The following is a 15134-nucleotide window of genomic DNA, read 5'->3' as shown; positions in this document are numbered from 1 at the left end:
TAACTTAGGAAACATTCCACATTGTTACTCGGGAAACACCTTTGTTTGTTGTTAATATCACTTAATACAGAACTCTAGAACACTGGGTCATAACAATTTTAAAATGCACATGAAGTGTTCTTCATATATTCTTGCCTCCAGTATCCTAAAGCTTGTCTACGCCTCTCAATCCATAAATCCCTTCTTATCAGTGCTTAATATACTGTCTAGTTATATTTCAAAACCTGAGTCCCTTAAAATGGGGCTCTTGTTACATAGGACCATTGATGGAGCATTTGCTGTTTTATGGTAAGTTTTAGACTATAAGCTTCTCATAAGAAATCTGAGCACAAGCCACGGACAGTAGGCATCCCTAACAAATAACAAATAACATTTTTAAAATGTGTGAAACCAAAGGCCTATTATAGGAGAATAGGAGAAATATTTCCCCAATCAAAACAGTGTAAAAATTCAAAGTGGCATCAAAACATGTTTTTTAAAATAATTTTCTCCTGAAGTCACTTTATAATCAAATCTTGACATTATATCAGCAAAGGCTTTAAATATACTTGTTGAAGAATCATTACAATGTATGAATGAAGCTACACGTTGCAATGATGAAAGTACACTTTCCACATACTAAGACAAATTTTCTACCTAAGAATTTTCAGTAGGAATTACTGTTGCCCGTAAGATCCATGAGCATGAAAATGCCGTAAGCGTACGCCAGCTATGTACTTTTATGAAGTGAGATTTTTTTCCCCCTATTTAATTAATTTCAACACTGTTTGCTAGGTCTTCACAGAATAACAGATGCTGCATAAACATGTTTGAAAGTAATCATTAGAGAATGAGAAAACTGAATAGGATCATTCAAAACTAAGATACAAAAAGATATACGGAATAAGCTTTTGGAAAATAAGTGAAGGTGGAGGTTTTAAAATATTTTCTTGGAGCTACAAAAGTAATGCTACATATTTACTTAGGTTTTTGGCAGTAACTCAAAAATCTTGACATGTATCCTGTTATAGGTACTTTTTCACAAGAAAGCAACCATTGTGTTAGCTTCTGTAGTAACATTAAATTAATTGAAATTGTCACATAAAATACCTGCACTAGTAGATCCAATTCCTGTGGTGAGCACAGACCTTGGTGTAATTTTTGCTGCATATTTGAGGAATTGAGATTTCCCTGTGCCAGGATCCCCAACCAATAAAAGATGAGATTCACCTAGAAAAACGTAAATAATGTAGTTTTAAATTTCTATGAAAAGACTCGTAAGTGTAATTAATCAAAAAGAAAATGGTCCACTTGGGATGCCCACACAATTTGTATTTTATATGGTGCTTTTGCTTAAGGTCATTCAAGGAAGGATTTAACCAGAATATCTTAGAAAAGTTAACTTTCAAGGTAAATAACAATCTTTTAATTGATTTCTGAATACCATTTAAAATCTAAATTTTTTAACAGATTTTTGTGCTATTGCCAGATGTTTAAGACTGTTTAACATTTAAAAAAATTTTGCCTTATAAAGTTTCTGATTTTATTTAATCTATTTTAAATATCAAAGTACTGTGATTAAAGCTTTCCATCCCGCCATATAAGTATTTTATTCTATTTTTATTTAAGTATTTTTAAGTGTCTGGGACTTTATAAGTGCTTTATAAATACCAAATCACTTATGATTCTAACAGTTAAGTGAAAACCTTTTCATTCTGTGAAAATTTTAGTAGTTTAATGAAATATCTATCTTAAAGTACTCTTATTTTTCAAACATAACATAGATGAACACATGAACATCCTGCATCATATGTTATCTCACTGATCAAGCTAATTTATTCAGTAATATTCAAGTATTTTCTGAATACATTAATAGGGAAATACTACATAAGCTCAACATTTAGCAGAAGGCCTTGCAAACAGTAGGTAATCAAAACATACAGCACACATAAACCTTACACTTACTATTCTATACTGTACAGTATGGTTTTTGAGTCCCTACTAACAGTCTGATTTACAATAATGTCCTTTTAGTCTTTCGGTTAAGCCTTTGGTTATTATGACCCTCATATTGCCTGTATGAGGGCCATAATAAACCTAGTTTATGCCAGATTCAGGTCAGTTAAGTGTGTTAACCACAAAAGAGCTTTCTGCCATTTGGATGTAATTACACACTTAGAGTAATTTTTGCTTGAATGCATGACCTATGGCAGCACCTCTTGGCAGATGGCACATTTGCTACCCACCAGCAGAAGGGGAACCAGCAGGCAGATGACTGAGAGCAGCAGTCTGAGACAAACACACTGACAGTCACAGATGGAGAGACACTGACTTGGAGACATTAAAAAGCACTATTTCTAATCTTTTCCTCTTGGAGAGAGACTGGGGATCCAATGAAAAACACAGACAGTAAAAGAAATGTAAAGATTTTATTTTGTGGCACCCTGATAGGCTGGAGCAAGAATATATACTTATTGAAAGTCTTTGGAAAGACTGGTATCCTACACAGTAGTTCCTGATGTTGGACTGAGTATTACATAGTGAACAACTGTCAGTTTTAAAAGATTACATTTGGAAAATAAAGCTCAACAAGCAGTTTTTATTCAGGAAAGAAAAATTCTAGCTTCTCTCCTTACTCTGTGTGTTAATATTTCTCAAAAATTTTAAATGGGTACTAACCTCTGACCCGTGTTCCTGTAGCATCGGTCCTTTGAATCCCACCAGCCAGCACCATGGCCACAGCAAGCTTTACTAGGTACATTCCAAAAACTTGAGGGCACAAGCTAGCCAATATTTCATTCCTTCCTGGGAAAGGCAGAAAGATGAGTTACCAATAATTTTCAAGAAATCCTAGCTGAAATTTCCCTTTCTATCCTATCTTCTTAGAAACACTCTATGCTCTAAAATGATCAAGGGTACCATTTCCAAATGACTAAAAGGGGTGAATAACTTTGTTTTGGTCCTAAAAGTCCTTTTCTTATTATAAGGCCATGAGATGAAAATTCTTTTTATTCCTGGGTGCTACCTGTTTGTTTCTATAAATTTAGCATACTTTACAAGGGACAAAAAGAAATCTTTTCTCCCTCATTGGACCAACATTATCCCTTAAAAATAATACCAGCTGCACTTCTTGTGCAATAATTTCAGTAAACTTACTCCACTGCCTAAATAAAAGGAAGGTGTTCGATCTCAGAAACAATGAGACATATTGTAGAAGCCTGTTATCTTCAAATACAAAAGGTACTTGGAGCTCATGGAGCTTCTCCAGAGGTATAAGAGAGGTAAAATCAACCCATCCTGAAAGTCAATTCAGCATTTGCTCTGAGCAGTTTGGTAAATTGTTTTATCTAGACTAAGCATCAATGTATCAGGATATTTAGAAGATCATTATAAACGACAACTCTAGCAATCCAAGCTGGAGGTCTTAGGATTCTTCTGATAATATGCTTTAAGTAAGTGATTACCACTGTTTTAGGTTCTGTTTTCAGACATATCAAACACCAAATCTGAGATCTGCCTATGCCATCAATGAATAAAGGAGGTATTTCATTCTGTCATTGGCCAATCAACCAGTGAGGCCCATAGAATTTATGAGACTCTAACAAGCCCCTACGGAGTCTGCCTTATACGGAATTCACTACTGTGATGGTACTCTGTATGTCTGCATTCATGTTACCAGAAATTAATGTCCACATGCTGGTGACTAATCTGCACGTTTGAGGGCTTTTATATTTAGCTCTGAGCTTGTACTCATGTTTCAATGATAGCTCTTTTGAGGAGGAAAATAATCATACAAGTACTCCTTTAGCTGATGATTCCAGTTCCAGAAGCTTTTCCATCAAGATAAAGGAAAGGGCCTTCCTCCATAATTTGTGTCCCTATGCACAAAGGCTACTGTTCGTAACGAATCAAAATTGACTCAGCGGCAATTAAGCTATGGTGATGTGACCTGGGATGGCAGAAATGGTTAAGAAAGAAAACATTTTAGTAAAAGGGGAACCAAAAAGAAGAATTAGTAAATCCTGGAAGTTCATTAACTGCTGGAGGGAATCCCTCCTTTCCTGAGGTAGAAAGTCTAGAGAAAAAAGATGAAAGGTCTGAGATCTACATAGTTAAGACCCGAGAGCAGGTATGTAAATTCTGACCAGAATCTGGAGATTACACATACAAAGAAAGAATAGCCTCAACAAGCAGGGAACAAGTAGGCAAACTGACCTGGAAGACACTCAAGCCGGAGCTGTTAAAGAGCCAGCTTTTTCAGTAAAGGTGGATTCAGTGACTAATGCGCTGACAGGAAGCACATCCCACAGGCTCTGGTGGCAGAGCCCAGTGCTGCTATTTACTAGCTGTCTGACCTTGGGCAGGTTTCTTACTCTCTCCACCTCCATTTCCTGATCTGTGAAATGGAGATAATGATGGTATCTCGTGGGGTTGTTAAGGAGCTAATAGGTGCACAGCACACAGAATAGTATCTGGCACATAGTAGGAGCTACTTACTTGTTAACTATTATATTACCTGTACTACTTGTGCTTATTTCTCATCTCAAGGTTTCCTCACACTGTGGTCAACACAAAAGATACACTCTGAAGTCAGGTCTGAGGTACCAGAGAAAAGCAAAGGCGAAGGTCCATTCCCTACATTTGTTATCACCTAAAGTTGAAAAACTTGATTCCTTGGGTCATGGCAGTAGAAGCTCCCATGACTATATCATGGAAGAGAATGCATTAGGGTGAATACCACCCCATTCCTTCCCTCCCTCCCTCTCAAATTTCTGGTTCTAGACCATGTTAATAGTGTGCCCATGTAATCCACTCTTGTGGCATGGCCTTCAGTTACCCCAAGGAAGAGAGCTTCTTAGATTTAAGATAAATGAGTCACCCTGGAGTGGGTTGAGATGGCCCAAAAGACCCCAACCCCTACGTTTGGGTTTCTATCCAGCCTCTACGCATCAGGGTCAGGGGATCCCTGAGATCAGTGTAGATCAGAAGAAAATCTTTAGCTCCTCGTCAATACTCACAGCATCAGAGCTTAATGAAGCAGGCCAACCTCCCAGAGCTGAGCAGTGAAGTAATCTCTGGCTTTAGACCAGCAAAATGAAGACACACTTTTGGATGCAGCTCCCCACCTCCACCCTCCTCCCCACACCCCCAACACACACACATACACTTTGAAGTGGTAAAATATAGTGGGCTGATAATTGGTACTTAGGAAATGAAGAAAGCAGAATCTGTTCATACTAAAAAGAAAACAGTTGCCTCGTTTTCTCCCTGTCTTCTCACAAAATATTATATTTATTTCTTCTTTTCATCCAGTAACTGAGATGTATAGCTATAGCCTTCTAATTAAAACAAGATAGACTAATCACCAGCACAAAGAACTTCTGATGGCCTAGTTGGAACACTGTATGATGCCCTTCCTTCACTGTTACTAGGTGGAGTGTAGCTGTGGCACTGGAATTAATACGGAATGATTACGGTCCAAGGAAGAGTTACAGATTTTTGTGAGGATTTGAGCCTAAGAAACAATTTTAAGTAAAAAAACTTATTTAAAAATACATATAATTCTTAAAATGTTTGCTTAATAAAGCCACAACATAGAGACCTTTGGTTCTTTCTGTATGGATCAAATAAAAGAATGATCCGTAACCACCATACACGTGTTACACACATAAGCAAAAAAAAAAAAAATCATCCCACAAAATAAAAGCAAACTGCCTATATTTAGGCAAGTGAAAGCCTTTTCTTAAATTAATTAATTAATTAATTTTTATTTCATTGAGCCACGCGGCATGTGGGATCTTAGTTCCCCGATCAGGGGTCGAACCCACGTCCCCCGCATTGGAAGCATGGAGTCTTAACCGCTGGACCACCAGGAAAGTCCCTGAAAGTCTTTTTGTGAAATGATATCTGTCCAGTTCACCATGTGATTTAAGAATAAAGTAATCACCATGTATTAGATTTGAGGTGAGGTTTATCAGAAATAGTCTTTTACTGGCTTCCGTTTATTTTTCTCAGAAGATGCCTCCAAGGAAGAATGAAAATAGACATTTGAAGATTTAATTGGTGTTTTATACATTTGGGATTCTTAAATAAAAAATACTCTACAAACCCAATGGCTATGTTTTAATCTGTGTAATTACATCTTAGTGTCACAGTCAAATTTTTTTGCTGTGATGACAAAGCTTATTTTTTGCATCTCTTTCCTACTTCATATTTTTAAATCTTCAGCTAAAACAGTGTGAAGCTGTCTTAACTGTATAAGATACATCAGAAAAGAAATGGCTTTAATAGGATGAAGTTTCTTAATAGGATGAGTTTTGCCTATTTAAGGCAGAACTATGTATTTAATTGGTAAAGAAGGTAGAAAGCTCTGAAACTATTTTGGCAATATAAGAGATGTTAAAATAATAGTTGGAAATGGAAAATCTCTTGGAATTTCCAGTAAGATCTCTAAATAGAAAAGATTATGCCAGAAAAGGGCTGCAAAGGGAGACTACAGCTAGAGGTACTGACTAATGCTACTCCCTTTGAACACAGTCACTGATACATAGCACGTAAATCACAAACATTATATTTAACTAATGAATGAAATGCCGTTAATAATTATCAGCTCTATACCCTTAACACAAACCTGCAAAAGGATCGCTCTTATAGTATTCCCAAAAATCTTCAAATTCTTTTCGGACCTCCTCATCCATGTTGATCCCTGCAGACTGCTCATTATTTACTTGGATGTAATTGGCTTTCAGGACTATCTCCACTTCACAGCGCACATCTTGCTGAAAGGGCTTCCACCGTTGCATTACAACCCCATAAATAGTGAGGTCATCACCTGGGACAAAGCACCGAGTGAGTCCAGCAGTAGCATCCTGCCTGCTTGGGCACAATCTCGACAAAGGACCAGAACCAAGAAATAAACCACTACCCCACCATGGTTTAGAGTAGTACACATTCTTCCAGAAACCATTTGGGACAAAAGAACACCACAGAGTCCTGATTTTTTTTTTTTTTTAAACAGGCACTTATATTTGTACGGCTAAAAGCTAAAGCCAGCATTTTAATTTTTCTTAATCTGCCACATGATAATCACACCAAATTCTAAACTTTCCTTGGGAAAATAGTTTACTGGATGATTCATTCATCGTGATTATATTGGGTGAAATGTTCATCCTCAGAATCTCTAACCATATAGTTCTCACTTAAAGAAGAGGTGGGAATTGCAGCCAAAAGGTTAAAGTGCAGTCTGTCCCTCAGTATCTGCAGGGGATTGGTTCCAGAACCCATCTCAGATGCCAAAACCCACGGATGCTCAAGTCCACAGTCAGCCCTCTGAATCTGAGGTTCCGCATCCACAGATTCAAGCAACCATGGATCGTGTAGTACTGTAGTATTTACTATTGAAAAAAATCCATGTATAAGCGGACCCACAAAGTTCAAACCCATGTTGTTCAAGGGTCAACTGCATAATCAGTTTGGTATTAGGAAAGGAGACAACCTCGTGATAATGGATACTATACTAGTTTTAGTTTCTTGTATATTTCATTTTTACTTAACTGCATTTGTTAACATTCACTCACTGCCTTTTTTTTTTAATGAACAAAAGAATGAGTGCACTAAGAAATGAATGAATACTTGTTCTACTTCAAAGCTCCTTTCCATAAGCTATGAAAGCACAAGATACAACCCTGCTTGTTCTTTCTTGGTTGGTTCCTTCCCATCTAAGGAAACTCTCCCATTCCTAATTGATGGGTAGAATATTAAACTTCTACAGATTTTCCTAAGAGGCCTTGGGTAACTTATAGGCACAATGACAACTGTTTTTATTATTACATACAATTCAATTAACGAGTATAGGTGAGTGCTTGGCATTTGATATTTTGGTACTGGAGAAAAGGGGGCAAAAAAAGGAAAACTAATCCTAGTCCCCCAGATTTCAATCTTGTTGAACACAGGATGTTGGACATACCTTAAATACAATCCTGGTATTTATATTCTGAACTAACAGGCAAGTCTTCATTTCCAAGCCTATGCCAAATATATGATATCTGCTGATAAAAAATGCCTTTCACTCTCTAAATGTCAATGAGTAATGTGTAATCTGCAGGGCTTTTGATTTCCTGGAGAAAAGTGTTCTGTGAATGCTAAATGCATGGAACTGGTGGTAGCAGTTCACCAAATAGAAGGCATATTTCTAGCCAAAGGCAACTTCATAGTAAATGGTGACGAACACATTAAATTGGTTCTTCACACATTTTCAAGATACTTCCTCAACCACTGCTGGATGGTTTTCAAATCCAATCAGGAATAGTGATCATTTACTATATTGTCTGCCCCCAATTTTTTAGATGAAAATGGCCAGGGCAACTTTATATGAGCACTTCAAAGAATTCTCTACTATGGTCATTTTAATGGGTTATATATAGGTTGTTTCTACATTAAGTCAAATGAGAAATTTAACTTTCAGATATTGCACCCACTAGTAATAACCTGACTTTACTAAGCAGCAGTAATGTGGAAAATGTGAAGTACTCAAGAATGGACAAGAGCACTGCCTCATCAGATGTGGATTCAAATCCCAGCTCCACCACTCACCAGCTGTGTGGCAAGCTACCTAATAAACTGAGCTTATTTCTTGACCTACAAAATGGGAATAATTACACTTACATCATAGAACTATAGTGAGAATTGGGTCAGATAATGTATATAAAGTACTTAATGCAATATCTAGAATACATGCTCAATAAATATTAGCTGTTATTATAGTAAACCTACTTTACATTTGTAAAGCAACTAATACCATTAAACACCCTTTAATATATACATGTTTTCATTTACTCAGATATTTGACAGACAGATTCATATGATCATCAGAACAATTGTGAGGTATACATGATAGTCTAAGGCAAGAGATACTAGTTTGAAGCTTGCATGTTTTTCCATAGTAAATGTTACTGGAAAAAATGTTATTTTCAGAAAGCTAAAATTCTTACTTTTACAATCCAATCTCTTTGTCCCCTCTGTCTTCTGCAGCATATTTACCACTGCAACCACCCTGGTCAGAGCCATCTTTAATCTCCTGCAGCACTTACAGTTATCAGTACACAACCTCCAACTTTATTACTCTGCAACGTCAGATTGGGGTTCCTAACTAGACTGTAAATTCCTGAAGGGCAAGGATTATGCCATTTATGTCTGCTGATTCTCACAGAGGTTTGTAGCAATGGATAAATGAAAGATAGCTGATGACAGACTGCTTCCATCCATTCTCTATTGTTAGTGACATGTGAAAGAAAAATAACTTAAGATTTTTTTTTTTTAAGTGCAGAAAGAATTCAGTTTAGATGAACTGCATGAAAACATCTTAATCTCTATCAAAGGACATTTTCATGTTCTGGCTTAGCTCATACAAGCACTGCTTTGCTGATCCAGACATTACAGATTCTGGTTAAAATCTAGAGTCTTATATGAACAAGGTACTTTGACACAGCCTTGTCCATTTATCAGGCAAACCATGATCAAAGCTGTTATTTACTTAGAATACTGTTTAGACAAGTATGAACTGTTAATATATTTGACATAAATTTCAAACTATGGGTTGGTGATTCTTGGTGGAAGGGGAGAATATTTTGACAAGGAATTATTCTTGACTCTAGATACTGAACTCTTTGTTTCCATAGAGCCTTTGCCTCATCATTTTAATGAAACGGCAGCTCAGTAAAAATGAGGCATTTGGAGAAGCTTAGGGTTAAGAAAAGGAAATGATGGAATTTAGAGACATAAAGCATTTTCGACTTGTCCAGTAGGGGAGCACTGGGATATGAAATAAGAGGTCAGACACACCTGTTACTGCCCAGGGGACACATTGGTGCTATTTTTTTTTTTTTTTAATAGAGATTAAGGGGTTCTTAGGATGGGAAATATTTAAAGCAGGAAATGTTGAAGTTAGTTGAAAGGCAATCGTTGACAGCTATCATTTGCATTTTCTGACCCACCTTCAATTTAAATTAAATGTTAAACAGCCAGTGGAAATTGCTAGGCAAACAGTAAAAGCAACAGTTTTTAAGTTGTTTGGAATACGAGGAGGAAACACAAAGGATAAGCTCTCATGGGCAACTCAGGTTCTTCATCTATAAAACAAGCAGCTAGACTAGATCGCTGAACTCCAGCCCAGCTTCTTTCCTGCTATTACCTACCTCCTCATGCCAGTCTCTGTTCTCAAGTTCCCCACACTCACTTGCCAGTGATCTTGGGAAAATGAAAAGTGGCTTTTCCTAGTCAATACTTTAGGACCTACTATATAAGCTAACATTCTCACCAGATTTGCAACTGTCTACTAAGTCATCTTCCAGGATAACCTTCATTGTTCGTGGGATACTTCCAACAGATAGCCTTTGAACCTAGCAAGGAAAAGAAAGCAGACACTGAGTATGCTCAGATACATACTAAGTATTCAGAAGCCTAGCAGTTCTTCAAGTTACTGTTTCTATTTCTCTGGTATTATCACACAATTTAATTACGATGGGGATTTATGGAATTTTCTTGAAACTTGTGCCTACTATCAGTTTAAGAATTCACTAAAACTACAATAAAATAAAAACATCCATATGGAAAATATCTCAAAATATAATCTACCTTGTGGATGGTCAAAATAAACACATGCTCCAACTACTAAACACAATAACACTTACTTAACTAGAAAAGAGAGGCAGTTCTTTCCTATATCTAGTCATAAGACAAATCACTCGGTTCCTCTGATTATTTCTTAATAACAGATTACAAACGTGTTCCCTAGTCCTGGCAATTTGCCCATAGCTGAAAAACACTTCTTCTAATTTGTTATTTTTTGCATTTATTTGATCACTTACCTGTTCCTGAATTTTGATTTCCTGATAATCTCTACACCTAGTTGGAGATGAAGACAAGTCTGAGAGGCAAGTGAATTTTGCAGAATCACAGCTCTCCAAGCTGGGACATGAGGATGGCCGACAGAAGGTATAATACTGCTCAAAGTCGGCCCTGACCACAAATACATGCTTGCATTTGTTACACATGTAATCCCGCTCAAACTCCAGGATCTTCACCAGACTCGTTCGAATCACTGTCCCAGTGACAGATAAAAAGTGTCCCACATCCTTCGTTCTAGGGATGTGCTCCCTCACCAGCTCAGGACAAACAGGCAATCCTGATGGAGAAACAAAACAAAAACACATCAACTTCTACTTGGGATTTGACTCCATGCAATATATTTTCCTCATATTTCCTGAGGGAGAAAGTATAATTTCAGGGAAAAAGAAATCTTTGTGTTCTACTTAAGAAAAAAGATCAACTCAAGAAAATATAAAAGAATTATTTCAAATAACAATTATCAATAGACTCTCTTTAAAAGTACGTATCTAGATGATATATTGATAATAACCTGGATTAAAAAAAGAATTGATTCTCTTAAGAGGGCTATCTCAGTAGGATGTAAACACAGTATATAATTTTAACCTCATTCAATGAAGAATATACTGCCACATGCAGTAAAATCAAAGCTGAGTGATAAAGAGATGGTAGTGGAATGAACAAAGGCTAGTGCTTTTTCTAGTTAGGTTCAGGATTTATTAATACATAAATCGGATAGTGTTTTCAAGTCTTGAATTACCTAGAGGTTTACCTACAGCACCACTTCATCCTTTAAAAACCTTGTGTTTCTCATCATTAATAAACAGGCAACTTAAAAGGTGCAAAATGCCAAAGAAAATTCTTATGTGGAAATGCCCTCTTTCTCATATTTGGCTACAAGGCACCACTGGAGTAGAGAGATGCTGCCTGTGATGGTCAAAGGCTGCCTCCTAACAGGTTTATCAAGGGAGCATTTGTTACACTGGTTCATGTCCCGTGGTCTATGGTCTTGCCCTTGAACTTAGCCCTGAAACCTGATAAGCATGAACACTGAAGACATCTACTGGATTTGCCAAGCTCATAAGAAATAACCATAATAGGCATGATTACACTTTAAGTTTCTATGGTCAGAACATTTTCTCCCTGCTTATAGATCTATTCCGAAAGCCAAATCATTATCATCACTGTCATCATCATTGTCATCAGAAGGCAGTTTGGGATGCAAGGAATTTAAGGAAAAAAAAAAAAAAAGCAGCAGATTGCTTAGATGAACTGAATGCTTAAGGCGCCAGGCTACATTAATCTGGTGATACAGCTTAGACGTCTACAGACAGACTTGAATTTTCTCTGCTGCTGGCTGAGACTCTCTCTCCATATATCCTATACTGTATAAACAGGGTAGGCACTGCAACATTTGCCACTATGACTCCTTTTTCTATGCTTCCAAGGCTGACTTGCCTGCTTTCTAATGGAAATACTCTTTATTTATATTAACTTGGATTGTATCACACTTTGCCAGTAAGGGAGCCATACTTTTGCTTACGATGATTTTGTGTATCTCTGCTCTGTTCTGTGTCAACTTTACAGTTTAACTATCAGAAAACAAACTTATTTTCCTATTTCCAAATTCCTAGGGAATGCTTCATTAAAACACCCTGGGGCCCACCAGTGCTACATCATACGTGCAGGAATAGACAGAGAGGTTGGGACAGGAATAAAGCAGGTTTTATCCATTAAAATATCCACTGTATTCACTTCTCAGTGCTCATCTCAGGCATCTGTTAATTCATCTGCATGTAGCTAAATACTGAGAACACACCAATATTTCTAGTTACAACCAAGTAAAAGCCAAACTAACAACCAAAAGCTTTTCGTTAAGAACAGGTCTAGTCCACATATCCTCATTGCTTATGTTTCAGGGGTACAGTGTCCTTTTAGTTCCCATCCTAGAATGTTAAGAAACAAAAAACCACCAAGTGGAGATGTCTCTTCTTACTTGGCCTTAATGAGATGTACATTATGGCAACACATCTTCACAATGCTTGCAGATTCTCAATTACCTTTTCCTTCCTCCCCACATGAATGCTTTTTAAAAATTAGGATATAATTTAGGTACCATAAATTTGCTTTTTTAAAGTATATAATTCAGTGGTTATTAGTACATTCACAAGGTTATACAATCGTCACCACTATCTAATTCCAGAATATTTTCACTGCTTCAAAAAGAAACCCTGTTCGCAGTAGCAGACAGTCTCTATACCCCCTCCCCTGAGCCTCTGGCAACCACTAAGCTACTTTATGTCTCTAAGGATTTACCTATTCTGGACATTTCATGTAAATGGAATCATAAAATATGCACCCTTTTGTGTCTGGCTTCTTCTACTTAGCATACATTTTCAAGATTCATCCATGTTGTAACATGTATCAGTTCTTCGTTCCTTTTTATGGCTGAATATTCCACTGTATGGATATACCACATTTTGTTTATACATTCATCAATTGATGGACATTTGGGTTGTTTACATTTTTCTCCTATTATGAATAATGTTACTACAAACATTTATGTGCAAGTTTTTGTTTGAATACCTGTTTTCAATTATCTTGGGCATACACCTAGGAGTAGAATTGCTGGGTTGAATATACTTTTTATAATAATTTTAATTTTTAAGTTTTCAAAGAATCACTAAGCGTTCTCTATTGTAAGTATATAAAAGAATACTCAAGTGGGAAACAAGATTATTAACCCAATTTGCTTCTTAAAGTACAAACAAAATCTATCAAAATTACTTCTGAGGGCTTCCCTGGTGGCGCAGTGGTTGAGAATCTGCCTGCCAATGCAGGGGACATGGGTTAGAGCCCTGGTCTGGGAAGATCCCACATGCCGCGGAGCAACTGGGCCCGTGAGCCACAATTACTGAGCCTGCGCGTCTGGAGCCTGTGCTCCGCAACAAGAGAGGCCGCGATAGTGAGAGGCCCGCGCACCGCGATGAAGAGTGGCCCCCGCTTGCCACAACTAGAGAAAGCCCTCGCACAGAAACGAAGACCCAACACAGCCATAAATAAATAAACTAATTAATTAAAAAAAAAAATACTTCTGAGAAAGATGAGCAAAGTGAGGAGGAGAATAGGAAAAAAAAGTGATGGGTTAGAGAACTTCACAACAATTATATTTTTGAAAACACTTAGATTTTTTAAACATCCATTCTCTCTTTCTTGGCTCCTAAAGAAATACCATTTTTCATCCCATTTCTACTCCTCTCATTCCTAGCTCTGCTTCAGATGCAAATTGATTGTTCAGTTTAAATTCTACTGTCAATATATTAAAACTTAAGAAAAACTAAGATCACAAGAACTGGGTTATGGAGAGTGCTATGTTACTCCGATGCCATGCATACAGCAGAATGCCCAGTGAAACCACAGACTGCCCAGTGCAATTCAGCAGACTCTGGATGTTCAATATGATGAAGTCATACACATAACGAATGAGGTCTTAACATAATTATTTAGTTAGATGCTTGCTATTTTTGTCCTAAAAACAAACTTCAGTTTAAAAATGAAGCTATGTATAATTTTATTGTAGTTTTTTCCTAAAAAGCTACTTCTTTTTATTTTTTTTTTAAACATCTTTGAGTATAATTGCTTTACAATGGTGTGTTAGTTTCTGCTTTATAACAAAGTGAATCAGTTATACATATACATATGTTCCCATATCTCTTCCCTCTTGTGTCTCCCTCCCTCCCACCCTCCCTATCCCACCTAAAAAGCTACTTTTAAATTGATTTTGTCTTACTCTGAATAGCATCTTCAAATGGAAGCATAAAACACCATATTCCCTGGTGCTTCTATAGTAATCCAGGCAAGAAATAACGAAGGCCTAACTTTTAATCTCCTCCACTTAAACCCTTCCATGCTGCCCCCAGATCTAAGAATAAGGAACCAAATGTGGGACTGGACCACAGGACGTTTTGTGATGGGATTCTTCTCACACCAAGCCCTCTGGGCACTCAAATGCTCTCATACAGTGTCCGCTTTGCCTGACACTCTCCTCCCTACTCTGTCCCTCAAAATGGCCACACTAAGAAGCAACATAAGGGTTCAGAATACATACTGTGGAGCCAGAATGAATGAGTTGAGTCACAGCTCTATCACGCACTAGCTGTGTGACCATGGCCAAATTATAACCTCTCAGATTTCCCTCCTGTAATATGGCAATAACAACAAAACCTACCTCATAGGATCACAAGAAGATTAAAATAATTCATATAAAGTTT

General features: G+C 37.1%; 1 protein-coding gene across 20 annotated transcripts in view; it reads right to left on the bottom strand.

Annotated features, from left to right (window-relative positions):
• MCM9 (minichromosome maintenance 9 homologous recombination repair factor) overlaps positions 1 to 15134 on the bottom strand; it is a 126796-nt gene that overhangs the window by 103283 nt on the left and 8379 nt on the right. For all 20 annotated transcript variants that reach the window (XR_014267272.1, XR_014267273.1, XR_014267274.1 and 17 more), the window contains exons 3-7: positions 10845 to 11161; positions 10295 to 10376; positions 6611 to 6811; positions 2659 to 2784; positions 1090 to 1209 (exon numbers count right to left, since the gene is read on the bottom strand). Coding sequence is in view for 12 of the 20 variants with exons in the window: in XM_082474531.1 (XP_082330657.1) it covers positions 1090 to 1209; positions 2659 to 2784; positions 6611 to 6811; positions 10295 to 10376; positions 10845 to 11161 (846 nt within the window). In the remaining 8 variants the exon portion in view is untranslated. The remainder of the gene's footprint in view (positions 1 to 1089; positions 1210 to 2658; positions 2785 to 6610; positions 6812 to 10294; positions 10377 to 10844; positions 11162 to 15134) is intronic.

The sequence above is a fragment of the Balaenoptera physalus genome (genome assembly GCF_965194825.1).
Source record: "Balaenoptera physalus genome assembly, chromosome: 9".
Taxonomy (NCBI): domain Eukaryota; kingdom Metazoa; phylum Chordata; class Mammalia; order Artiodactyla; family Balaenopteridae; genus Balaenoptera; species Balaenoptera physalus.
This window is presented reverse-complemented; position numbering and strand designations above follow the sequence as displayed.